Source organism: Aspergillus heteromorphus, assembly GCF_003184545.1.
Source record: "Aspergillus heteromorphus CBS 117.55 chromosome Unknown BO70scaffold_6, whole genome shotgun sequence".
Lineage (NCBI taxonomy): Eukaryota > Fungi > Ascomycota > Eurotiomycetes > Eurotiales > Aspergillaceae > Aspergillus > Aspergillus heteromorphus.
Window position 1 is genome coordinate 263,609 of NW_020290411.1, and position 24,965 is coordinate 288,573.

Genomic DNA, 24,965 nt, shown 5'->3' on the forward strand with positions numbered 1-24,965 from the left:
CGCCAGCATAACCAACGGGCCACAAACAACAACCGCAGCCACCAACAGTCAACACTGGCTGTCTGTGTGTCTGTCTGTCTGCTTTATCCTGGACGCAATCAACAACGCGCTCCTATTCATCCTGGTCGAGATGATTCAGTACTTGGTTGTCGATTCGAAACACCCCTCCCCTCCCTCCCCTCCCCCCCAAGTGTCCCAAGTATTCCAAGTTCCAACTCTACCCTGCATGATCACATTCATATCGCACTTGGTGAGTGACCTGTCGGAGATCGGAGACCCTGTGGCGGTACGTATTGGAGGAACAATACATACGATTGTTTCAGGGGGCGGGGGGGCAGACCCGAAAGGGTCTAAACTCCCCAGCCAAATATAGGCTTGTGGGGAATCCGACCACCCACCCTCCAGACCGTGTTTATCGGCCGTTGGTCAAGCAGACTCCCCCCGGCGGCGCTAGCCTGGAATCCTTAATTTTGCCAAGGTCACACCGGATCACTGGGCGACAGACAAAGCCCAATGAGCAGGCCGAAGGGTCAGGCTCACAGGTCAGCCGCGGTTTCAAAGCGGCTGGCAATGGACTGTCGCACCGGTCTTAGGTAATTCTCACCGCGTTTCTCCCACGCCATTTGCTGCCACCGCTGGTCCGTGGTCAGTGGTCAGTGGTCAGCCTCTCTGGCCCAGGGCTGGTGATCATCACTGCCACAGCGAGCTAAGCTGCCCGCCCAGACTCAGGGGACTAACCACGATGGTCTTAGATTCGAGCTTCTCTGGGTCCTATCTTTAGCTCCTCCGCGGTGACAACAGACAACACAGTGACATTGCGAGTCAGACCGAGTGGCACCCCCTAACGGAGCGAACGATGACGCGAAGTCTCATCCACCACGCAGCTACCCTGACCGCTGCGCTTCTCATTTGACGGTAAAGAAAGCGACGGCATCTCCGTACGACCCTGCGTCCGACTCACTCGCCACCGTGGATGCAGGTCGGATGAATCCGCTGTGCGATGTTAAACTTTGATCATCGCATCTCAATAATATGGAGCCCGTCCCGTCGGTCAACCGCTCACTCGGGCCAACGGTACCAGTCTCCCGGCAGACCAACCCAATTTTGGTATGCGATGCTGGCCTCTCTCGTGTTGCTGCTGCACTACTGCCATTCGACTGCAGTCCAAAGTCTCCGAACATTGGGTTGATCCCGATGTATCTACAGAGTTGTCTATGCTGCCCAGTCTACTCTGTACTCCGTACATAGAACACTTACAGACTACAGACAAACTCTACGCAGGGCCCAGTGGTCGTTAAATTGGCTTAATCTATACGCAGCTCAGCCAAGCAAATGCACGTCCGGTCTAGTGCCGGCTCGTGATGCTCCACCACAACCTCGATAAATAGAGTAAGACCCGGCTGGATAGTCGACCGGTCAACTTGCGAAATCGCCCACGATTGGCTCCTTGTCTCGGCAATGATAGACAGATCATCCACAGCTAGATAGATACGGGAGTGCCGAATTGCCAAATCTCGTCTTCTTCAATGAAAGTAAGACACGGAGCGGTGTGCTGTTAACCCGTTATGGTATCGGGTAGTTATGGCTCGGGTGGAAGTGCAATACTTAGGTAGCACGGATGTGGCTGTGGCTTTTCATGCAGATATTGAAAAGCCCTGAGGAAGTACTGACGCAGTACTCAAGCCTACCACTACAGGTTCGGAGGGTTTCAATCATGCATGCTTCTGCTTCTACTTCTTGCAGAGATCCATGCATCTTTGCAGCGGGACATTCTACTTGTGAGGTCCTTCCCGTATACAGGAGGCACTAAAGTAGGTCGTAAATGGCAGCCGAACGCCCCAGTGGCTCATTGGGGCTGAAACCGAGCTTATATTGCTGACAGTTTCAAATTTATCGGACTTGACATGAATCTGGGTGGGTATCGCATTGACCACTTATCAACGAGCTGATGCAGAAACTCAAAATGTCTTAGTGGTGAAATTATGCCATCTCGTTGCTTTCTCGGGAATTACATGAGCTACTACAGAGTATGTAACTTTGTATAGAATGCCAGCTCTGTGGGAAATTAATAAACTACTTTTATTATGATTTCCCTGGGTGCATTACACCAATCGGGTACTCTAAGATGTCTATGATAATTAACTTATCCAAAAAAGAAAATAAAGAAAGCACGGACCTCGATTTCAAGAGAGTGGTGTCTGTGTAGATGTATTCAGTTGTGTGGGCTGATGCGCTCGTTCGACACACATACATGATACATATATATACAGTAGCACAGCCGTTGGTCCTACCCCCACTACATAGTAGTAAGTACCTACCAGGCACATGAGAACAGACCATACCTCATACCTAGCTTCCAAAAACTAAGTTTCAATCCCTGAATGACCATTCCTCCTGCCAAAGTAACTAAGTATCTTCTGCGTAATAGCCAAAGCTAAATTATCTACAAACCAGACACTGCAGAAACTCCCTTTCTTTCCCCTTGAATTCCTTATCAGGAGGTGATACCAGATTATTCTTGTTCTGTTTTCTAGAGATAGTACTGTAGGACTCTGTTTGGTCTTTTCTGGAGGTAGACGATAGCGAAAGGGCCCCTCAGCACAAATAATATGGGAGGGGGGTGGTATACAGTAGAGTAACCCCTCAATGCATCTCCCCGCAGCCCAGCTATTCCCCACCCACACCCACACCTACTTGACATGGTGGTCGGTGCCACGACTAGGATAACAAGAACAAACCAAATGACAATCCCCTAAAATGACAGAGTATTTCCTACTCCCAATAGCCTTCAATATATAGAAAAAATCTTGAATCTAGGCATCCAAACAACCACTTCCTCCCCGTCACCCCTGAATGAATCCAGAGTAACCCACCCGCTCTACACAGTATATCCTGTGCTACCCGCCACACCCGACCCAACCCAGCACGCACCAGATAGATAGTTTACCGAAGTGCACACTCTGACCAACGAACTGATTGCTAAATATAAACCTCAAAAGGGGCCATTGAGAAAGGAAATTCCTTCCTTCAGAGACCTAGAAGCGAGGGCGATGTCAGACTGACAGAAGTCTCCCATAAGCAAATAGCCCGGTAAGCGACTCCTGAATCCCTGACTGACTCGCTCGGCTGCAGGATCGCTGAAGAATGGGGGTTATTTATGTACCTATGGACTGGGTTGATACTCAGGAGATTGGAGTCTAATGATCAATGGTTTCTTCATAGCAATATTAATATTAAGTAGATGCAACGCCGCCCGGATTATCTTTGGACATGTCATACCACTCTCCCGACCCGTACGTAGTATGTACATAGTGGGAGTGGATGGACAGAGTCTCAGGGGATAGATAGTATCCAGCCCCACGAGGTTGTGGTCGTGGTCGGGATAGCAGATACGCAGCGACATTCTCAGAGAACAATATCAGGCACTCCATCCCTGAGACACGCCCCGCCGTCAATTGAATACAGATATGTCGCGCATGGACGGTTGCCGCCAAGAGAATAAAGGGAAGAAGATCCGCAACTATTGAGGTGTCATCCTGTCAAATCAATAATGCATATGGTTCGGTTCGACAACCTTATGGGGAAAGCACAGATCTAGTGAAGACTCGATATTAATATTGATTAATCGCCCGTCACTATTGACGGTCTGTCATTATTGATGGGGATTATGGGACCCATGGGTTGATGTCTGACTGTACCGTTCGGGAACGGTTGTGCCAACTTGGCAAGAAAGTCTGCAGAACAGCAATGTCCTGCTTGTCCAGTCTTGATCAGGTCGGTTGCTCCTGTACCTATATCTTGTGGTGTACAGAAACATCGTAAATGCTGCAGAGATGGGTTCATAACTCCATGGGATCGCACAGTTGCACCGTGAGGGCTGTTGGGATCGAGGCCGGGTGACGCGTGGCTTGAGCCACAACCAGCCATTAGCGGCCAGCCATTCTGATTAGGCTAGTCGAACATGTATTCCTTTCGCTCTGCTGAGTCTGAGAAAACCATCCAGTGAGTCTCCTGGTAACCAGACTCCGTCCTACACACTGCTCGCTCGGTATCTCCCCAACCGCCGCCTCTCTGCCGTCTGCCGTCTGCCGTCTGCCAGGCAGGGCAGACGGCCTAATTCCAATGCCGGGCGCAGTCTCGACAAGAAATTGCGGGCAATCTCGATTAATGAGTTAATCAAATGGATCCTCTGGGCCGCCGTGCCTGAGGCTGCGAGTGGGTGCTCAGCGGCGGCCTGATTGGCGCGAGTGAGCCGTGTTAATTTCCGGGCTCAGAAAACCAACGTGGGCGCGCGAGGGTCGAGACCAGCTCGTCCAGGCACGGCCGGCCGTGCCTGGCACACACCCGCCCGGTGGTTGGTCGGTTAGTTGCACCTGAGACACGAGGAGTAAGGAATCATGGGGCGTGGGAGCCATCCATCCATTGTACTGTGATTTGTGCCCCGTCCCCCATCTATGCCAGGGGGGGTTGATACATCCATTGCAACCGTTGAAGAAAGCAAGAGGCTTGCAGACAGGCAACCGTTTGTATGAGGTTTGATCGATAGGCTTGTAACCCTCCTGAGCCACTGTGTAGCACTGTCTAGACATGCGAGGAGTAGTATCTAATCGGAAGGTGTGTACGGAGTAGCATTCGCCATAGCTGGTCAATATTCCGGCACTATTCCGCCCATCCATCCATATGGTGCCGCCTAATCATAATGCGATTAATGACGACGGGCTACGTACTGCCGGATTGGATGGTTCGTCCGTCGCACAACCGCAGTGGCTCTTTGTTGTCGATGCGATCATCTGGCTGGAGGCGAGACGGTTGTTTGACATCCTCAGCAGTCGATGCTCTGCGACGAACTACTCCTACTCCGTGCTCATCTTTGAGAGACACAAGATTGGGCAGGAGGAGAGTCGGTCTCTGGCCCCCCTGCGAGGGGCGTGGCAGTAGGGGTGAGGCGGGTGGGCGTAGGCCTGAGTAGTACTAAGCGGCGCTAGGCCTCCGCTTCTCCCGCCGGCCACCCACACCAACCACGGTCCCGACCACTACCCACACCAACACACTAACCACCGCTTCATTCCCCCCCGTTCGTCTGACTGACCTGCTGCTTGTTCCTTTGGCCTGCGCTGATTCCTATTATTATCGCCCTCGTCGTCCCTCGTTTCTTTCTTCTGCTCTCTCTCGCTTGATTTCCCCCTCTTTTCGACCCTTTACTTCTTCCTCCCCCTCCATATTCACCTTCAACACCCCCCCCCATTTTCGTCTTCTCGCCCTCTCTTCAGTCTCTCCACCCGGTCGCGCTCGTCGCTCCGCTCCCCTGACAGTCTGTCGCCCGTCACTGCGGTGGTCCTGTTCCTGGCAGCCACCAACGCGTGCTTCTCCGACATCGACTCAGAGCAACCACCTATCACCTGCCTACGATCAATGCAGCGGGTTTGAATCATCCATCGCAGTGACCCAACAAAACCTCCGACTGGGAGAATCATCTACCGCCTCACCTTGGGAGATCCACTCCAGATCGCAGACTATGACCGTTGTTGCCTACCGTCCTCCGACCGACTTCCTGACCACCGACATCCGTTCGCTTGCCTAAAACCGTCGGCCCTCCTTTTATGATCTAGCAACCACTCTCACGACTTGACGTCTGAGCATCCTACACTCTTTACCTTTTCGCTCTACGTTCTACACGTTGTACACGTTTTACACGTTCTTTTGCCGTTGATCGGCCGGCCACTCTTTTCGTCCTTTGAAGAAGCAGCTTTACGACCCGACTTTTATACCTCCTTCGTTTTTCTTTTACTCCACCACTTCCCTACACCTCCATCATGTCTTTCTATCCCTCCGACCCCGACGCTCCTAGCGGTAGGTGTCTATTTGTTGGCTGCGCGGCGCCATTTGCTGACATGATCTGTTAGTGCTGTACGCCCGCGATCTTCTGTCCTTCAGAAGCTGTGTGTCATGCTCCTCCTCGGCACCCGCCTGCCCGACTTGCGACACCGGCTACACATGTACCATGACCAGTCAATCGTGTACCTCGTGCGCGACCACGCAATGTGTCAAGTCCCCCACATCAGGTGAAGACTCGGGCTCGAATGGCAACTCGGGCGGAGGCACGAACACGGGTGCGATTGCGGGAGGCGTCGTTGGTGGTGTTGCGTTCGTTGCCATTGCGACATTCCTGGTGTGGTGGTTCTTTATCCGCAAGAAGCGCCAGGAACAGCAGCAGGCAGCCAGCGCCAGCGCCAGCGCCAGTGAGGGGGAGAAAGCCAGCACAGTGAACAGTGGCCAGCAGTCGAGAAAGTCCACCCACTCTATCGCTTCCACCGTCCTGACGCGCGCCTCGAATGTGATCCAGATCGCCTATATCCCTGGCGTTACCAACCGCTCGCCTCCGGAAACACCAGGCCACCTCGTGCCGCCCGTGCCTCCGCTGCCCGGTGCGCACCCCGACCAGCATTTCTTCATGCCCGGCGACCTGCGCGACTCAACGTGGTCGGATGCGTCCAACGACCGTGGCAGTGTCGCGCCTAGCCTGCGCAGCAGTGTGGCGACCACCATCTACCGAAACAATGCCATCGTCAGCCCGATGCCAGCTCAACAGGTGATGCGCACGAAGGCGGCAATGGTCAACATCAACGGGGCGGAGAATGCCCCCGCCGTTCCCGCCATCACACAGGCGCAGCTCAACAAGGCGGGCGTTACCACCGCCAACAGCAACAGTTCCATTGTTGCTCGGACCGTGACTGCGAAGCCCGTGATGGTGAGAGGACCGTCCAAAAAGAAGAACACCGCCAACGCAACCGCTTCTCCCGCCGTCCAGACTATCCAGGAGCAACCAGAGACTACGAGTGCCGTCGTTTCACGATCCGGCAGCCAAAAACAAGAAACCGACCCATCTGCTTCCGGATTTGACGCCACTTCGTCCGATGAAGAAGACGCTGCACCCAAGGCCGAGCCCGCTCAGGCCAGCCAGACAGCAACGGCCAAGGATGAGGCGCAATCCCGACCCGCTACCGTGATTGAAGACTCGCCTGCCGTCGACCAAAGTCCTTTCCAAGACCAACCTACCCCCGAGACCAAGCGCGCGTCGTCTCTTCTCGAGACGCCCGAAGGCACCCGGTCTAACCGAAGCAGCCGACACCTCCCACCACGAGTCGAGAGCCCGTTCTCCGATGCGAACGAGGTGAAATGATCGCATGCTTCTGATTTCTCATTTCCGAAAGCCATTTCTAGGCCTTCAACACTCCTCGTTTGGCTGGCGACAATTGGCGTAAAGGGATCCGAAGTGGCCATTTGGCCTGACAGAAGCCCTGGCGTTTCCTGCTTCGTTGTTCTATGATTTATGCTTCTTGGATCTGAATCAGGTCTGCTAGATCTTGACACTGCCATTGAGGTGGCTGAATTGAGAGCATACCTACCTACCTTACCAGTATGGTTTTTTGTATAGATTATTGAGTTACTTTGTAAATATGAATTCATCCAGACAATGAAGTCTGCCAGAGTCGTTACTTTTCTCCCGCATGTAAGCGAAAAGCCCCCTACTTACTCTGTAAATCCGTTCCTCTTGTTCGTGGGCCATCCCATCAAGAAATGCAAACAAATCTTCCATCTACTTTTCCGGCCTTTATACGGAACAGGGAGAGAAGATAGCCTTTGACTACCGCGACGTTCTATTTCCCAAGCACAGTTTAGCGCTGGAAAGTCTAACTACAGTTGCGTGGCAAATAACCATGTTTCAGACACCCCTTCCTTGATCGGGGATTATTGGAACCTAAAGGCTGCGCAGGCTCGATATTGCTCCACGCAGGCACCTGGCACTACTGTAGCTAGCTACTAATGCGCATGTATCAGGCTGCATTAGCTACTAGTTAACTAAGTACTCCGTACATAGTAGTAGTAGTAGTACTATGCGCAGGCGGATTGGACTTATGCTGGCAGGCAGGCAGACACAGCTGGATTAGCACTAGTAGCGTAGCTCCACATCGCGTGAGTGCGCCTTCCCACTTTGGGACCGGTGTTAGTGGAATGTAGGGAGGGGTGTAGGGGTAACATACCTAGGGGTGTGGACTTATCCCGACCCTACTTCTAGTACTTTTCTAGCTATCTTGTTTTGTTAGCCAAGTATGCCACCTGGGGGAGACTCTAGCGGGGTTATCATTTGCGGCAGTGATATGTCATCATATCATATTCAATAGTTAATCTCTATCTCTAGCAAGCAGAATCAGGACAGTGAAGCATACCCACCCCCCCACCATCCACCGACTTCCTCCCCTCTCTAACTGCAGTCAGTCAGTCACACAGTTTCGCAAAACAAGGGAATGAATGAATCAATCATCGCCAGCAGATGTGAATATTTGCTGTCTATATATTCCGATCCTTCTCCCTTCCTGATCCCTCTTCTTTCTTCATCCTACATCATCCTGAATCCGAGTCAAGTCTGCGGAGATGATATTTATTCTTTGTTATTATGTATCGATTATGATATATCTTCCTTGGATGCTGGTTGTCGAAGAAATATACGCAGTGAATATATACTCCGAGGTATAATCCTCCACCGGCATGGTGGATAGATAGATAGTCTATACAGAGACGGAACTATAAACTGGAATACGCTTCAAGAGAACTTATTGTCGGATCCGATCATCGAATAGCAAAGGCGCTATACACATTTCATCATTGGAACGATGCATCTTACAGAAACAACTCACGAACCCTTATATCCATACTATCCCGCTCCGGGAACTGTTATCCTCCCGCGGTGCAGCTGTCCTCCAAGATCAAAACCGTACTGTAAGTATTCCCGGTTCTTCGAAAGTCTCAGTCACCGGGTGGGGCCGGGCCGGGCCTATCAAACATTGTTCAGAAAATGGACTCCGTCGAACTGTACCTCCCGACACCTCTTGAGAAACTCCAGCACAAAATGGCAACCTCGCACAATGGAGCCCTTGTGGCGGTGGCTCGGGGACTCTAATTATTACCGGAGTCTCCTCCGTGGTATAACCTGCCTGGAAGTGGGTGAAGTTGAAAGATCTTTACTCCCGAGAGCCATTACTGCCAATTGAGAAAGCGAATGAAAACCGCGTCGGGTTCTCTTCGTGTTTTATACAAGGTTAGTGAGAGAATAGCGGCGCATGGTGGAAAGTTTTTGAGAGTATTGGATTGTGGGCTATAGTTCCGCCATGCAGTTCATAACGCTGAAACTTTGGATGATCGGGAATATTTGCTAGAAGGATACTGCTGGTCGCTGATTCGGACGGTGAACTCGACATTGAAAAGATTCGATAACACGCCACACTGTGTGAAAGTCACGACCCCGGCTCAGGACTTGCGTGACTGGTTTAACAGCATACAGGAGATGTGTGTCTGAAAGATCAAACTAGACCCAGTATACACACTTCAACAACTAGATAAGAATGATATCTGCAGATTCAGTGTTACTGTAATGCTTGGAATCAGCCAGCACGCACTTTCTGCGATGCACCCGTCAGCGAAAACGACCGAGAATTGGCCCTTCTCCATGGCTGCTATGCTATCGAGAGAGAAGATCATAACGCGGAGTATGATTGTGATTACTGTATAGCATGCGTATATGATGTTCCGTTACGAAGCACAGAGAATTCGCCAAGTCTGGGCTGCTATACCCCGAACAGCGCAGTTACGCACGGAGTACTAGAATTGACCGGGTTCTGTGGCTATCCCACTGGAAAAAAAGATGCTCGAAAAAACTACATGTTTAGATGAAGACTGTGTCCAAAGGGGTGAACATGGATAGTCACATCACGAACTTGTCGATCCTATGTAAGTCCTGCTATAAGCTAATACATAGTCGGTGGCAATGACTTGGTCTGTGGCATGGCTGCCTGCTCAATGGAGTTAAAATGATGTTTGGGGCCGAAATGGGTATAACGTACCCTAGGCAGGTACTTGCCAGGAACCCAATAGAAATTGGGGTTGAATAGAAGTCTGTCAATTGGTATAAGGCATCTATGGTTGGCATTCTTTTGAGGCCAGTCTTGTCACAGTATATTTCATAATATAGGATTCATGTACGACCAGGCCTATCATATAGTACTCCTTGCTTCTTGAACGGCATAGCTAACAGTCAGACCGTGTGCTTCTATTACTCATAAGGTAATTCTTGCTGTGTGGCAAGCTAGCCACGAGATAGGCCACTATTCTTATTTAAAGAAATCATGATAAAACTGACTAACCGCTTGATTGCATGAATAGTACATGGGGCACACAATCCACGGTACGGCTGAACTTAGTTCCTATATGATACTGTGTATATTGCCAAACTCAATATATAAAAATAGAATTGCTTGGGCGTTTCGCTCACATGATCTGGTCGACCACGCGGTTAAATTTAACTTACAGTACCTATATTAACAAAGGACTAAAGAATGAATATTGTCAGCCGCGCGACTGCAATCTTCCCGTGGCCGAGCTTGGCACAGATTCTAAAAAAGGCTACAAGAATGAGATCCTATTGGGTCAGATCTATTTAAGTCTACAAGACTGAAATCCACAAAAAGTTACATATTTTCAAGGGTTGAGGGAGTATCTAGGAGAAGTCGGCAGAAACAGATAGATCTAGCAGTCGGGTTTCGGTAGCTGAAGACCACGACCACACTGGCAGTTCATTGCTGTTAAGAACTGATGTTTTTATTAAGACCATGTGTGGGTGTATTGTCATCCTCCAGTGGTGTAGAGGTCGGACTTGTAGCAATCTGAGCGCTCTTTCTTGCAATCCAGCTCCTTCTCTTGCTTCTTTCGGGCAGGTATTAGCTTCTGCTCGCAACTCTCTGTAAGGTTTCTAGATGCTAGCATCACGTAGAAATAGATGTCTTCCCGGTTAGAGTACTCGTGGAATATTGACCCTGGTAGCCTAGGTAGCAGCTGGGAAGGTGAGGCAATAAAGGTCTGATTACTATACAATACTGCTGCGCAAGCAGGTGGGCTACATATATAGACGCAGAATCAGGCAGCAATGAGGCATACATGATGTCATACAGGAATGGCCGAGGGATAGGGCCAATCGGGTTGTTCCAACCAATATGAAATCAGGTGCTACTGTCGGATAAACAGTTCATCCGATTTGTCGTCCCGTCGATGAAGGGGTGGATTGGTAACTGTCGCCAATTCTTGACCTTGCAATACTCATTAGAAAATCAGATACCTGTCTTAAACACACGCCCACTTTAATCATGTCGAATTTAGTCGACTACAAGGCTCTGCTGTTGGAAGCCGAAGAGAAATTAAGAAAAGCTGACGAAGAAAGAAAGAAAGCTGACGAAGAAAGAAAGAAAGCTGAGGAGGAAAGAAGGCAGGAGAAGATACTGAGAGAGCAGGCAGAAACACGAAATCGTCCGACTACCTTCGAAGAATTCATTCAACACTGTCATAACCTTCTTTCGAAGCCTCTGAAAGCCGGAAATCCCGCTCAGTCTACCACCGGCAAGATTCCGTCCCCTACCGGCAAGTACTGCCCTGTACGACTGGAACCCTGGACAGATTGTGTCTTTGAGCAACAGCGGGTTTACAACTCAGTTCATCAATATCTCCATCCTTTCGGCAGAGAAGCACCGCGATTATTCAGCCCCTGCATTGTACTAGAAGAGTACGGGCAGCGTTTTGCCGCCCGACCTATCACGAGCGAAAAGGACCTGGAGATTTATGAGCGTTTCGCTGTGGAAAATCATGTGTTTGATATCATCTCAGCGCTGTGCAAGATACCGAGTGCTCGAGAGGAATTCGGCCTAGAGGATGGGGTGTGGTTCGACAACCACGCCAATGCTCTTGACGAAGATCCGCCAGACGAAGCAAATTCGAAGGAGCAACCTGCGCGCCCTGATCAATTCTGTATTCACCGCGTTGATGGAGATACCAGGGCCTTGTTAACTACAGTCGAGTACAAACCGCCGCATAAACTGTCTAACGAGAATCTTAGGGCGGGACTCCGACCGATGAACTTTTATCATGAGATTGTTGAATCAGAAACAGTTCCTACCGACGGGCCGGAGAAACTAAGATACAACGCCGCTCGCCTTGCCGGCTCTGCAATCGTTCAGGAATATCATGTGATGATTCAGGAAGGTCTGGAGTACTCATACTTGACTACTGGGCTTGGGATTGTGCTTCTACGGGTGCCCGACGACTGCTCGATTTTGTACTATTATTTATGCGAGCCGAATTTCGATGTCGAGAGTGGCATTGAGGGCCCTCGAACAGCAATCGAGAGAGTACTTTGTCTATGTCTAATGAGCTTCCAGTCGGTCTATCGAGATCAATCCTGGCGGAACGCTGCTCGATCACAGCTTCCAACCTGGGAAACCAGTTTCAGCTATGCACGATCCCAGATTCCATCGGGCGAGTTGCAGCAGAAGCCCCCAGAATCTGATTACACCAGCCCGGAGTGTACTAGCTCGGAGATAACATCATCTGAGTATCAGCCATCATCTCCTTTCAAATCGCCTGCCTCCCTCGGTCGCCGCCCGTCCACTCGTTCTACTTGCCGTGCGCCTGCCGGTGTCAGCCGTCGAGAGGATTCTTCAGAGCCTGATGATGATTCGACACCTGCTGCGCAACGAAAGCGCGGCTTTAGTGAGATCGCGTCCTCGCCGCCCGCACCGCGCTCCATGCCGACCACCCCAAAGAATCCCCCTCAACGCTATGCCGGTCAATCTCGCTCACACTCTCATGAGTTCTGCACGCAAAAATGTCTGTTGGGCTTGCAGCGCGATGATATCTTGGATCCACAATGCCCGAATGTGAAGCTTCATCGAGTTGCCCTGAAGACTGACCGTCACCCAATCCGAGCCGCCGAATTGGTCACCTTGATCAAGCAACAGTTGGATAAGAACCTGGATGAGTACTGTACTCCACTTGGTCAATGTGGATCATATGGCGCACCATTCAAAGTCACATGTGCCGCATACGGCTACACAGTGGTGGGGAAGGGCACAACTTCACGGCTATGGCATGAGGTATCGCAGGAAGCAGATATCTATCGTATTTTACAGAGTATCCAAGGCTCTGCAGTGCCGGTTTTCCTGGGACTCATAAATTTGGCTAATATTTACTTTCTCCACGGCGCAGGTGAGATTCGCCACATGCTACTAATGAGTTGGGGGGGCAAGAGTCTCCGTCATAAGGAAATCGATACCAACATGCAGCGGCATATCTTACGGTCGGAAAGAAGTATTCTATCATTGGGTGTCGTGCATGACGACCTTCGCCCAGAGAATATTCTATGGAATGATGAACTACAACAAGTATTGATTATTGATTTCCACCGGTGTCACTTGAACCATCAAATGCTACTTCCGAAATCGACCTCAAGTAGAAAGGGTCTTTTGAAGAGAATGTATACAAGCAGGGATGAGCTAAGGACCAAACGCAAGTGTGTCAATTAGCAGCATGTAGTTACTAGTCAAGAAACCCCTATGGATTTCTCATTGTAGTGAAGTTCCAACCATGAGAATTGCTCGCGCAGCAGTATCATAGAATCAGACCTTTATTGCCTCATCTTACTAGCCGTTACCTAGATTACCAGGGTTGATACCTCGTGCTGGATATTGCAAAGGATTGCCATCAAGTCTGTGTATAATGATTAATCAAACATGAAATCGATCGAGAATCAATTGAGCCATATACTTCCGCCCCTGTGATGGAACAATAAGGCCTGTCTTGGCGCAAAGAAGCATAAAGTGTATCGTGGACAAGTGGATGATAAGCCCGACCCACTGCGATGATCTCATCGCTGCTCCTCTCAAGTACATAATAGCACCACAACTTCCCCTCTTCAACCACCCTCTCATCACCTCCTCGCACGCAGAATCTCACCATGTCCGCCCTCAAGAACCTCCAATCCACCTACCGGCTCAACTCCGGCCACCACATCCCAATCCTCGGATACGGGGTGAGTTTCCTTCCCAAACAACCCCCACCCACCCATCTATGAACTAACCATCAACAGGTCTACCTCATGTACACCAACCCCCTCCCCCTCCCCCTCCCCGTTCCCCCAAGGCCCAATCTGATCCCCCCCAGTCCTGCCTCCCAAACCGAAAAAGCCACCCTCGAAGCCCTCCGAATCGGCTATCGCCATGTACGCTCCTCCCCATGTGCCCTTAAGAAACAACCTTCCAACCGGTTGACCGAAACAGGTCGACTCCGCCATAATGTACCGCAATGAAAAGCCGTGCGGGCGCGCCCTGACCAACTCCGGGCTTCCCCGATCGGAGATCTTCTTCACGACCAAGATCCCCCCTGAATCGATGGGATACGATCGCACGAAACGGGCGATCGAGTCGAGTCTGCGCGAGGCGCAGCAGGAGTATTTCGATCTGTGAGAACACCAACACTTTCCCTCCAAGCCAGCTATCAACCCGACAACTAACACCGGCGGATTTCTAGAATCCTACTACACGCACCCTACGGCGGAAAAGAAGCCCGTCTCGGGTCATGGAAAGCGCTCGTGGAGGCACAGAAAGCCGGCAAAACGCGGTCGATCGGGGTGTCGAACTACGGGATCCACCACCTGGATGAACTGGAGGCGTACATTCAGAGCGGAGGCGGCGGGAAGATCGACGTCGGGCAGTATGAGCTGCACCCGTGGCTGGATCACTCGGATATCGTCGAGTGGCTGCAGAAGCGCAATGTCGTGGTGCAGGCGTATTCGCCCTTGGCGCATGGGACGCGCATGGGCGAGAGGGTGTTGAAGGATCTCGGGGCCAAGTATGGGAAGTCGCCGGCGCAGATCATGATTCGGTGGGGGCTGCAGAAGGTGGGTTTGCCTCATTGGCTTGCTGTCTGTGTTAGGGCATGAGAGAGTGTAATTGACGTCTTTATAGGGATTTGTTCCGCTGCCGAAATCGGTGACCCCCAGTCGCATCCAGGAGAATGCGGAGGTGTTTGATTTCGAGCTGGATGAGGATGATATGAAGGCGCTGCAGACGGGCGAGTATTCGCCGACGGACTGGGATCCGACGTTGGACTTTGATTGAGAGGTAAACGAATGATTACTATATAGACAGGGGAGGTGGAAATATGAGCATGGTTGTAGATACTGTCAGCCAATTCTATTCTATTCGAGACCAGAAAAGTGGATGTTTGCGGCCAAGGGCTTCCGCACCCCGCGGGGCTGCTTAGCAATGCAATTCAGTCCGTTATCTTTCTTTCCCCCGCCAAACTTCTTCCTCAATTCCACCCAATTCCTCCCTCCCTCCTTCAACCCCTCCACCACCACTCTGTCTCCCCATTAACCCCCCCCCCCCCGAGACAGCCACCATGAAGCTCATCCTCTCCACCTCGTATGTCCCACCTCATAACCCCCTCAACACCCCGCTAACCGCCCCAGCAACATCATGATAAGCGGCGAGACAGTGATCCGACATCTGACCGAAAAGTCCAACGTCGAGCTGATCAACTCGCTGCGCGACAACTTCCTCGCCGCGCAACAATCCTCCACCACCGCCACCACAACCACCACCCCCTCCTCCCTCCCAACCTGGACAAAACAAGACAACGACACCCTATACATCCCGACAGCCTCTTTCGCGCACGGCCTGTCCGAAGAACGCCCCCAATACGACATCACCGTGAAACTCTTCTACCTGCCCGGGATCCCTGCGTCGCGCCGATGCGCACACACCCGGGAAGCCATCGATCTCGTCCTCAAAGAACTGCACGTCGACTCAATCGACCTCCTGATCGTCTCGTTCCCGGGGATCCTCTTCGACGCAGACGACGACAGCGAGGAAGAGACACTCTCGGACACCGGGAGCGAAGAGCCGGACGACTTCGACAACATGATCCAGACATGGCGCACGCTGGAAGAACTACACGCGAAAGGCATGATCTCGCAACTCGGCGTCGCAGAGTTCGGGAGCGAGCGACTCGCACGCTTCCTGCCGCATACCAGCGTCAAGCCGTCAGTGAATCAGATCAATCTGAAGGATTGCTGCGTGGTGCCGAAGTCGTTGATCCTGTATGCCCGGCAGGAGAAGATCCAGCTGTTGACGCATAATGATTGTATGGATATTCTGCCGGTCGGGACGACGAGGGAGTTGTTGGGGCCCGGGGAGCGCGGAGCGGGCATTTTGGCGTCCGCGCCCGATGCGACGGATGGGGTGCAGGGGCATGTCGAGCCCCAGTGGGTGGTTAAGTATACCGCTGTGGTGAAGGATCGGGGCGTCGTCGAGAATAAGGGGTATTTTGCCCTTGCGGATGTGGGGAGTTGTGTGCAGGAGAGGTCGTAGCCTGTCAGCTGTCTGGCTGTCTTGGAATATAAGTATACTGCATGGTGGTTGCACGGCGCGGCGTTAGTTCGTTTCATTTCTATATCTGATGTCTATTACGAATACATGATACATCCACTGTCCATCCACTGTCTACCAGATCTAAGTATCTTCATACTACCAAACATCACCATCACCAGATCAGATCAATAATCATATATCCAGACCAACTGAACCCACCCATCAAACCACCAAATCATCCAATCAAATCATAAACTCAACCAATCATACTCCTCTTCCTCCCCCTCATCCTCACATCCTCCAACCTCTTCATCACCGACCCCGCCCCGCGATAACTGCCCCGATACCCCTCCAAGACCTCGCCAAAGAACCTCTCCGTGCGGGGATGCGTACTCCCAAACGCCCTCTCCAGGACATACAGATCGACCGCCCGGTCCTCATCCTGGATACTCTGGCTGGCGAGCCCGAAATCAATGAGCACGATCTCGCCCTCCATGTGGGGGGAGACCGTCCCCACCTCTCCCTTGCCATCCCCATCCCCATCCACACCATTCGTCTGCGCGGCCTGAGACTTCAAAATCAGATTACTCGTGGTCAAATCCCCATGCACCACCCCAGCCTTATGCAACAACCCAACCGCGACTCCAATCCGCCTCAGTAAACACTTCACCTTCCCCTCCTCTCCCTCCCTCTCCGCATCAGAAAGCCCCGTCCGAGATTTCACATACCCCTCCCACGCACGAAACACCTCCTTCAGCATAACCCCATCGATCCATTCCATGAGGATCCACGCGCCGTTGCCCGCGCCTGCCGCATACCCATTCCCATTTCCATTCGCCTCACCCCCCGAAGAAGAATTATCCCGTAATTCCCAATCCACCGCCAAAACAGCCGGAACATTCACCCCCTCCCGGACAAGACGCACCAAACAGCGGGCTTCCTGGAGGACGCGCTGGCGGGTCAGTCTGCGATCGAGGATGGGGTGGCGGTAAGGTTTCGAGGGGCGGATTTTCAGCGCCGCGGGCGTGGAGGGCGTCAGGTAGGTGGTTTTGTATAGGTGGGCTTCCGCGCCTTGGGTGATTAGCTCCATTGGGATGGTGGGTGAGGGGGTCGTGGCTGTGTGGTGGAAAGGTGGGGGGAGGGGGGTGGGGTGTATATTGTTATTTCTGGGGTGGTCATTTGGGGGTTTGCTGGTGGTGGTGGTGTGGTTTGGGGTGAGGAGGTCGGTGGGTTTGGTTTGTTGGTGGTGGTGGTGAGAGAGGAATTGAGGGTGGTGATTGAAGTGGATGGATGATGGTGGTGGTTATCGATGGAAAAGTTCCTGGTGGGGGTGGGTTGGGTTATCGCCGGTTATTAAGCAGGCCGGATTGGGTAGGTACAGGTCTAGATAATGTCTACCAACCAAAGACCTCCTGGAACTCGAGATGATACTTCAAAAGTGACACTGATTTAAAAGGTTATACAACAATTGAATATTTTAATATTGATGAATATTTTAATATTGATGGCATGTACAAGACTGTCGTCTACCTCGCGGTATCGCTAAAACCATAAAGTACATCTCAAAACGCCGGGTATGCTACTTTTAGACATGACCAACCCTTCGGCATGAAGATTCGATACGGAGTCTGGATCATGACCGCGTCTTCCGTCGCTTGCCCTTCTCCAGCGGCGCCTCGTACACCTCCGTCCAGGTATCCTCGAACGTGGTCTTGCGCGCCCCGATCTGGCCCTGGAAGAAGTTCATCTTGCGCACGACCTCCATCGCTCCCGTGCCCAGCGACACCGTCTTGCCCATGATAATACACTCCGACACACCCTCGATGAGATCCGTGCGACCGGCACCACCGGCGTCGAACAGATGGTCCGCCGTCTTCTCAAACGATGCCAGCTGCAGGACGGAATCACGCATCTTCGCCAGACCGAATCGCGTGATACCGAGCACCTCGCCCTTGTAGGTCATGACGTCTGCCAGGAGCTGCATGTGGCGCGGGTCGATGTCCATGTCCTTCATCACCTCGCTAATTTCCTGCACGATGGTGGACCGCGCGGCTTCAATACCGAGGACGTCGCGCATCTCCATGATGTTGTTGGTCGATGTGCGCAGACCGTCGACTCCGAGCGTGGTCATGCACGCCCGCAGTCCGTAGCCTTCCACCAGCAGTGTGTTCGTCGTCGACGTTTCGTCCGTGCGGATAATGGCACGGTATGCCAGCGGGTGACCGAGCACCTGGATGTCGGGCAGCATGCGCTTCAGATGCTTCAGCCGGAGGAACGGATCCGCGCTGGTCGACGCGATTTCCGTCTTGGAGAGCGTGGCCTTGCTGCTCGGGTCGACGTCCATGTAGATGTGGATGTGGGACCGCGAGCACCGGAACTTCAGATCGTCGGCCTTGAACCGCTTGTGGCTCTTAATCGCGGAGAGGATGTTCTCGATCTTCAGCTCGAGCGCCAAGTCCTGGATCGTCTTCCAGTTGATCTTGACCGTGATGTACGCCTCCTTGCCCGTCCACGTCTCCCGGACGTAGTGGATGATGTCCCGCAGGTAGGTCTTCTCAATTCGTCCCTTGACAATCCGCGCTGCGATGGTGCTGTCCTTCGTGACCAGCTCGCACGCAACAACAGGCGTACTGATCTCCTTGGAGGCGTTGATGATTTCCTTGATACGGGGCACACCCTGAGTAATACTCATACCGGCGACACCAGCAAAATGGAAAGTCTTCAGCGTCATCTGGGTACCGGGCTCACCGATAGACTGCGCACCAACCGCACCCACAGCGTGACCGGACTCGACCTGAGCCTTCTTGTACTTCATCAAACACGACGAGATGAAAGCCCGGAGCGTGCGATCCGTCAGCTTGCCGGTGTGGTTCAGACCCTGTCGACTGCGCTCGTCGTTGGGATCGATGTCACCACCACGCGAGATCAGCTTGTCTGCCTTGGTAGAAACGTATTGCTGGATGGAATCGAGGAAATCGCGCGCACTTTCGTACTGGTCGATACCGTGATCACTGCGGTCCATGTAGCCAAGCTCATTACCCATCAAATCCTTCCGCACCAGCTTTGCGCGTTCCTTCCCGAGCATCTGCTCGCAGATATCCATGATCTCGGCCGGGAGCAAACTCGGCTCCTCGTTCTTATAAGTTGTGGACTCGGCGTGAATGAAAGTCCGGTCGAAGTGGACGGGCTTGGCCTTACCCTCCATGTCCAAGGGATCAAGCTTATCATCACCGTATTGGAACTGAACGATGGCCGAGGATGAGTTGCGCACGGTGTCATCGTACCGCGTAGACAGATCTTCCAGGGACTTCATCAACCGACGAGACATGTAACCCGTCTCGGCAGTCTTGACGGCCGTATCGACCAGACCTTCACGACCGGACATGGCGTGGAAGATGAATTCCGTAGGCGTCAACCCGGAGAAGAAGCTGTTGCGGACGAAACCCTTCGAAGGCGGCTGGCGGGCGTTCTTCGGGAAATGGGGCAAGGTACGGTCCTGGAAGCCGTCCTGCACACGCTGGCCACCGATAATCTGCTGTCCGACCAGGGCAACCATCTGCGAGACATTGATACTCGAACCCTTGGATCCGGACGTAGCCATGATCAGGGGCGAGTTGTACTTGCTCAATTGAGCGATACATTCGTCTCCGGCCTGCTGACGGACCTTACTGAGAATACCAGACAGCTGATTCTCCATTGTCTGCAGCTCGTCACAGCCTGGATACTTTTCCAGGGTTCCGGCCTTGTACTGGGCAATGACCTCGTCACACTTCGCGTACGCCGTCTCGACCAGGTCGTTCTTCGACTCCAGCAGCTTTTCACTGGGATAAACGTCCGTGATACCGATAGAGAAACCCATGTTTGTGAACCAACGCGCCGAAAGTCGGGACAGGCGGTTCATACCCTCAGCCGCCGCCACGGGCCCGAAATCTCTCAGCATAATGTAGAACACATTGTCCTTCTTTCCGGAACCAATGGTGGATTTGTCCATCACACCACACATGACTTCGGAGTTTCGGATGACGAGCCAGGCATCCTTAGGATCCAAGTCTCGTGGTGCGCCATCCTTTGGCGCCTTGAATTCTCTGCACGCAGCGTCCAGGTTGACAAGCACGGGGTCATCCGTGTTCGGACGCATGAGAATGTTGAAGACCTGCTTTCCCGTCCACAACATCTGAGGCTTAAGGATGGCGGGCGCAGGAAGGTCGAACCGTGTCTGCGGCCCGAGCATGTACAGACATATCTGCGTAAATGAACGGCGGTCGAAGAAGTTATCCTTGCTACTCAGCACGTAGGCCGCACTGATGAAATCCTGGATAGCGGAAATGATCGGTTCTCCGTTCTTGGGCGTCGCCAAGTTGTTCTTCACACCCATCAGTTCCATCGCCTCCGCTCTCGCCTCCTCAGTCTGAGGCACGTGCAGGTTCATTTCATCACCGTCAAAATCTGCGTTGTACGGGTTGCAAACACACTCGTTCAGTCGGAAAGTCCGATGAGGACGGACTTTGGCAAAATGGGAGAGAATACTGAGCTTGTGCAGGGAGGGCTGTCGGTTGAACAGAACGATATCACCGTCCTCAATGTGACGCTCAATGACATCTCCCTCCTGCAGTTGATCGGCAATCATATTCAGATTACCATACTTGAGGAAGAGTTTGAAAGTTTGGCCCTTCTTCATGATATAATTCGCACCGGGCCACTTCTTCGTACCGTTGCGGACTCTCCCCTGGAGCTTTTCCTTGTTGTACCGGGTAACAACCTCGGGGTAAGTCATGTTCTTAGCCACCAGCTCCGGAACGGCGACTTCATCGACCCGCAGGTTAGGATCGGGCGAAATGACAGTACGACCGGAGAAATCCACACGCTTTCCGGACAAGTTACCACGGAATCGACCCTGCTTTCCCTTCAGCCGCTGCACGAAACCGCGAATGGGCTTTCCAAGATCGGCCTTGTTGAGACCGGGCACATCGCTGTTGATGTAGACGGCAATCTGCAGCTGCATGTAATCCCAGCATTCCATGATCGTCTGTACCGGGGCTCCCTTGAGCAATGCGTTCTTCAAGTTCAGGTTACTCTGAACAATATCACCCAGCTTCGCAGTCAAGTCGTCCTCAGTCGACGCCGCATCCTGACCGACGGACGGACGAATACACACCGGGGGCGCAGGGATAAACTGCCAGAGGAACATCTCCGGTCTCGCCTCCTTCGGATTCAGACCCAGCAGTTCGCAATCGGTATCGGAAATCTTCTTGAACAGGTTCAACACGCGCAGAGCATTCATATCATCCTGTGCCTTCTTGTAGTGCTTTTCCACCTCCGCGTTGGACGTCCTGGCCTCATCGAATGACCGATCGAAGACAATCTTGCTGGGCGGCGGAACCTTCTTGACCGAGGTAGACGCATTGAACGCACGGAACTTGTCGTGGGTAATCTTGAGCGCACTGGTTCCCGCCTTCTTGACGACACCATTGACCGCACCACACTTTTCGCAATTGCGCGTCTTACGACAACGCTCGTTGATGCGCTTCGCAATCTGCAACCGTCTCAAATTATCCAATCCCGGACGACGCATTTCACGGAGGTAGGAACGGCGCTCCGCTTCGGGGAGTAAGATGTGCGAACATTCCTTGCAAACCTCCTGCAAAATCGTAATAACCCGCTTGAAATAACCGACGTGGAAGGACGGAAGGACGAGCCGGACGTGACCGAAGTGACCATTGCACACCTGGAGGGCGCCACCACACGTCTGACATGATGCGGTCTTGTTCGAGATACCCATGCGCGCATCGAGAGGGCCGTTGGCTACCACGGCTCGGTCATGGTCGAGATCGAAGAACTTCCGGTCGGACACCTCCACCACACCCTGGCTGACAATGTCATCGTTGGACCTAACCACATCCCGCAGTGTTAGTACGACGGCCCGGACCCGGTCGAGGAGGGGTAGAACTGATGGAACAAGGTCTCCCTTACAGAACACCAAACTTCAACTCCTTGATAACTTTGGGAACGCGGTCGATGACCTGGGCCTTGCCCAGGTCGACCTGCACACCTTCGGGAGGCTGCATCTCGTCGTCAAATGCTGATCATGGCAAGGCGACAATGACTCAACGGGAAGGATGCGACGGCGCTGGAGTCACCGGACGACGGACAGCAGGTCACCAGCACTTGAACCGGGTTGCGATGCGCCAGCCAGTCTGAGAGACAGGTGAAGGAGGATCGGCAAGAGAAGTCGACGGCGGGAGGGGAGAAATTGCAGACGACCGCGGCGGCGGGGTCGGCGACGAACTTTTCTGCGGGTGGAATTGTAAGCTCCAGCTTCCGCCCCTCCGCCAATCAGAACGCCCGCAGTGCCCTATGCATTCGGCCTGCATTACGGCTGTCAATCTATATCCTTCAGGAATCTATCAGGAATCTATTAACTCTGGCAGGGAGCAATGATCTCTAATTGGTAATAAATAATAATAATACAACATGACAGCTCTGGTATAGGTAATATAGATGGTATACTGTACAAATACATACATCTCCCCCTCATGTCTATTTAGCCAAGAAGGCCTGGAACGCCTTATGCTCAATCACCACGTTTCCGACCGCCCGCAGCTTCTTCCGGCCCTCCTTCTGCTTGTCCAACAGCTTCCGACGTCGACCGACATCACTGGCATGAAGCTTCGCCAACACGTCCTTCCGGTACGGCTTGATTGTCTCTCTTGCCACAACCTTGCGCCCGACAACCGCCTGGATCACGACCTCAAAGAGCTGTCGGTCAACGTGCTCCTTGAACTTCGTCACCCATTGTCTGCCCAGCCGCGCAACCTGGCTAGTGTGAATGAGTCGCGCGACGGCATCCACAGGTGCCTTGTTAACCAGGAGTTGGAGCTTGACGACATGACTCCGCTGCCAAGCGGACTCCTCATAATCCAAGGTGGCATATCCTTTGGTGGAACCCTTCAGCTTGCCGAAGAAGTCGTCGACCAGCTGCGCAAGGGGGATTTCGTACTTGAGAATGACCTGGGTCGACGTGAAATACTCAATGCTCTGCTGGACGCCGCGATTGGCCTCGCACAGCTCAATGACCTTTCCGAGGTACTCATCCGGGAGCGTCAAAGTCGCGAGGATGTAGGGTTCGTGGATCTCGGCGACCTTGGAGCGCACGTCATCTTCCTCGGGGAACTTGGCGGGGTTGGTGATGATTTCCTCCCTGCCGTCCTTCCAGATCAACTTGATGGGAACCGAGGGAGGAGTGATGATGATACTGGCACCGTGCTCCTGGCGCAGACGATCCTCGAAGACGGAACAATGTAGAGTGCCCAAGAATCCGAGCCGGAAACCCGCACCAAGAGCATAGGACGACTCCTTCTGCAGAGTGATACTTCTGTCGTTGAGGCAGAGTTGGTTGACACTATCCTCCAGATGCTCGAAATGATCCGCGTCAACCGGATAAGCGGCGACGAAAACCATGGCCTTGGGCTCTTCAAAGCCCGGAAGCATCTCGACAAGCTTCTCCGATCCAACTGTGGTGTAGGTGTCACCGATCTTAGCTTCCTTGCTTCGCTTCATACCCGGATTGAAGAAGATGTAGCCGACCTGACCAGCACGAAGGACCGATTGTGATATCTCATTGGGGTACATGATGCCGACTTCTCCGACGTAGTATTTGATTCCTGTCGCGAATGACACAACGTGGTCTCCTGGTCTGATTTCGCCATCGAAAACACGAACCAGGCAAACGACGCCCTTGTAGGTATCGTACCACGAGTCAACGAGGAGCATTCGGAGAGGCTTTTTGAGGTCACCGACAGGTCTGTTTGCGAGTTAGTTTTCAGGCTTGGCAGGGTTCAGCTCGGGATACTCCACGTACGCTGGGATGTTCTCAACCACACTCGGAAGTAATTCCTGCACATTCAAACCGGTCTTTGCTGACACGAGCACTGCGTTATCCGTATCGAGTTCAAACGATTCTCGCAGCTGCTTGAGAGCGCGATCCGGGTCGGCGGACGGCAAGTCCACCTTGTTGATAACAGGAATCAGTTCCAAGCCCTGAGAGAATGCAAGGTAGAAGTTTGCAACAGTCTGGGCCTGAATGCCTTGGCTGGCATCAACCAAGAGCAACGCTCCTCCGCAACTAGCATAACTGCGCGAAACCTCCGCGCGGAAGTCCACGTGTCCGGGGGTATCAACGAGATGTAGCAGGTAGTCTTCGCCTTTATGGTTGTAGATCATGGTACATGTTTGTGCCTTCACAGTAATACCCCGTTCACGTTCGACATCAAGTTTGTCCAGAACCTGCTTGTTGGTTCCCGGTTGAATCGTGCCCGTGAGTTCGAGGAGTCGGTCGGAGAGTGTACTTTTGCCATGGTCAACGTGGGCGACAATGCAGAAGTTACGGTATCGGTCGATCGGGATGGCTGCGATGCGGTCTTCGAGTTCGGAGGACGGCTGGCGGGCAATCGACTTGGGGCGCGATGCCGCGTAGGCTGCGGAGGAGGTGAAAAACCGGGCTGGGTTAGAAAGGCCGGTGGGCGGCTTGAGGAGGCTTGTAGCAGAGCATTTCGGCGCTGCGCTCAGCCACCTGGCTAACTGCAGGCATCCTCGCATCGGGAGGTCTGCAATTGCATGGGAGGGAATTGCTGGGGCTGGGAAGTGCGCAGACACACTGACAGGCGCTTGCAGTCCGGGCGAGGCGATGAGGCGGGCGAGAAAAGTGCGGCTCTGCGG

The 24,965-nt window shown here is 52.8% G+C and overlaps 7 protein-coding genes across 7 annotated transcripts; 5 read left to right on the top strand and 2 right to left on the bottom strand.

The window, feature by feature from the left end:
* Positions 1-4,680: 4,680 nt before the first annotated feature.
* On the top strand, positions 4,681-5,581 carry BO70DRAFT_394362 (uncharacterized protein; the record flags this gene model as incomplete). Its single annotated transcript, XM_025546457.1, has 3 exons — positions 4,681-4,934; positions 5,271-5,360; positions 5,419-5,581. 3 exons carry the CDS (start codon positions 4,681-4,683, stop codon positions 5,579-5,581), a joined length of 507 nt encoding a protein of 168 aa, XP_025401354.1.
* Positions 5,582-5,813: 232 nt separating this feature from the next.
* On the top strand, positions 5,814-7,180 carry BO70DRAFT_369482 (uncharacterized protein; the record flags this gene model as incomplete). Its single annotated transcript, XM_025544682.1, has 2 exons — positions 5,814-5,850; positions 5,904-7,180. 2 exons carry the CDS (start codon positions 5,814-5,816, stop codon positions 7,178-7,180), a joined length of 1,314 nt encoding a protein of 437 aa, XP_025401355.1.
* Positions 7,181-11,147: 3,967 nt separating this feature from the next.
* On the top strand, positions 11,148-13,512 carry BO70DRAFT_360089 (uncharacterized protein). Its single transcript, XM_025542699.1, has one exon. The coding sequence runs from the start codon at positions 11,196-11,198 to the stop codon at positions 13,401-13,403; it is 2,208 nt and encodes a 735-aa protein (XP_025401356.1). The 5' UTR covers positions 11,148-11,195; the 3' UTR covers positions 13,404-13,512.
* A 322-nt stretch (positions 13,513-13,834) lies between these two features.
* BO70DRAFT_385764 (aldo/keto reductase family protein) lies at positions 13,835-15,063 on the top strand (the record flags this gene model as incomplete). Its single annotated transcript, XM_025545762.1, has 6 exons — positions 13,835-13,909; positions 13,967-13,977; positions 14,041-14,098; positions 14,157-14,338; positions 14,407-14,776; positions 14,844-15,063. The coding sequence occupies 6 exons, from the start codon at positions 13,835-13,837 to the stop codon at positions 14,994-14,996; spliced, it is 849 nt and encodes a 282-aa protein (XP_025401357.1). The 3' UTR covers positions 14,997-15,063.
* A 191-nt stretch (positions 15,064-15,254) lies between these two features.
* BO70DRAFT_332358 (putative gamma-cysteine synthetase regulatory subunit) lies at positions 15,255-16,371 on the top strand. Its single transcript, XM_025540918.1, has 2 exons — positions 15,255-15,302; positions 15,350-16,371. Exons 1-2 carry the CDS (start codon positions 15,280-15,282, stop codon positions 16,248-16,250), a joined length of 924 nt encoding a protein of 307 aa, XP_025401358.1. The 5' UTR covers positions 15,255-15,279; the 3' UTR covers positions 16,251-16,371.
* A 135-nt stretch (positions 16,372-16,506) lies between these two features.
* Positions 16,507-17,340, bottom strand: bud32 (serine/threonine protein kinase BUD32; the record flags this gene model as incomplete). Its single annotated transcript, XM_025540919.1, has 1 exon — positions 16,507-17,340. One exon carries the CDS (start codon positions 17,338-17,340, stop codon positions 16,507-16,509), a length of 834 nt encoding a protein of 277 aa, XP_025401359.1.
* Positions 17,341-17,756: 416 nt separating this feature from the next.
* On the bottom strand, positions 17,757-24,920 carry BO70DRAFT_310662 (DNA-directed RNA polymerase III largest subunit). Its single transcript, XM_025540164.1, has 5 exons — positions 24,109-24,920; positions 22,842-24,051; positions 22,422-22,535; positions 22,221-22,309; positions 17,757-22,138 (listed from the first exon to the last, which is right to left on the bottom strand). Exons 1-5 carry the CDS (start codon positions 24,843-24,845, stop codon positions 17,884-17,886), a joined length of 6,405 nt encoding a protein of 2,134 aa, XP_025401360.1. The 5' UTR covers positions 24,846-24,920; the 3' UTR covers positions 17,757-17,883.
* Between the last annotated feature and the right edge of the window lie 45 nt (positions 24,921-24,965).

What these genes read in the sequence shown, in the direction of transcription:
- BO70DRAFT_360089 (XM_025542699.1), top strand. Translation starts at nt 11,196, where the DNA reads ATGTCGAATTTAGTCGACTACAAGGCTCTGCTGTTGGAAGCCGAAGAG.
- BO70DRAFT_310662 (XM_025540164.1), bottom strand. Translation starts at nt 24,845, where the DNA reads ATGCGAGGATGCCTGCAGTTAGCCAGGTGGCTGAGCGCAGCGCCGAAA. An exon ending in GGCTGGCGCATCGCAACCCG is followed by an intron (nt 22,310 to 22,421) that starts GTTCAAGTGCTG and finishes GACGAGATGCAG; the next exon opens with CCTCCCGAAGGTGTGCAGGT. An exon ending in GAGTTGAAGTTTGGTGTTCT is followed by an intron (nt 22,139 to 22,220) that starts GTAAGGGAGACC and finishes GGATGTGGTTAG; the next exon opens with GTCCAACGATGACATTGTCA.
- BO70DRAFT_332358 (XM_025540918.1), top strand. Translation starts at nt 15,280, where the DNA reads ATGAAGCTCATCCTCTCCACCTC. An exon ending in AAGCTCATCCTCTCCACCTC is followed by an intron (nt 15,303 to 15,349) that starts GTATGTCCCACC and finishes TAACCGCCCCAG; the next exon opens with CAACATCATGATAAGCGGCG.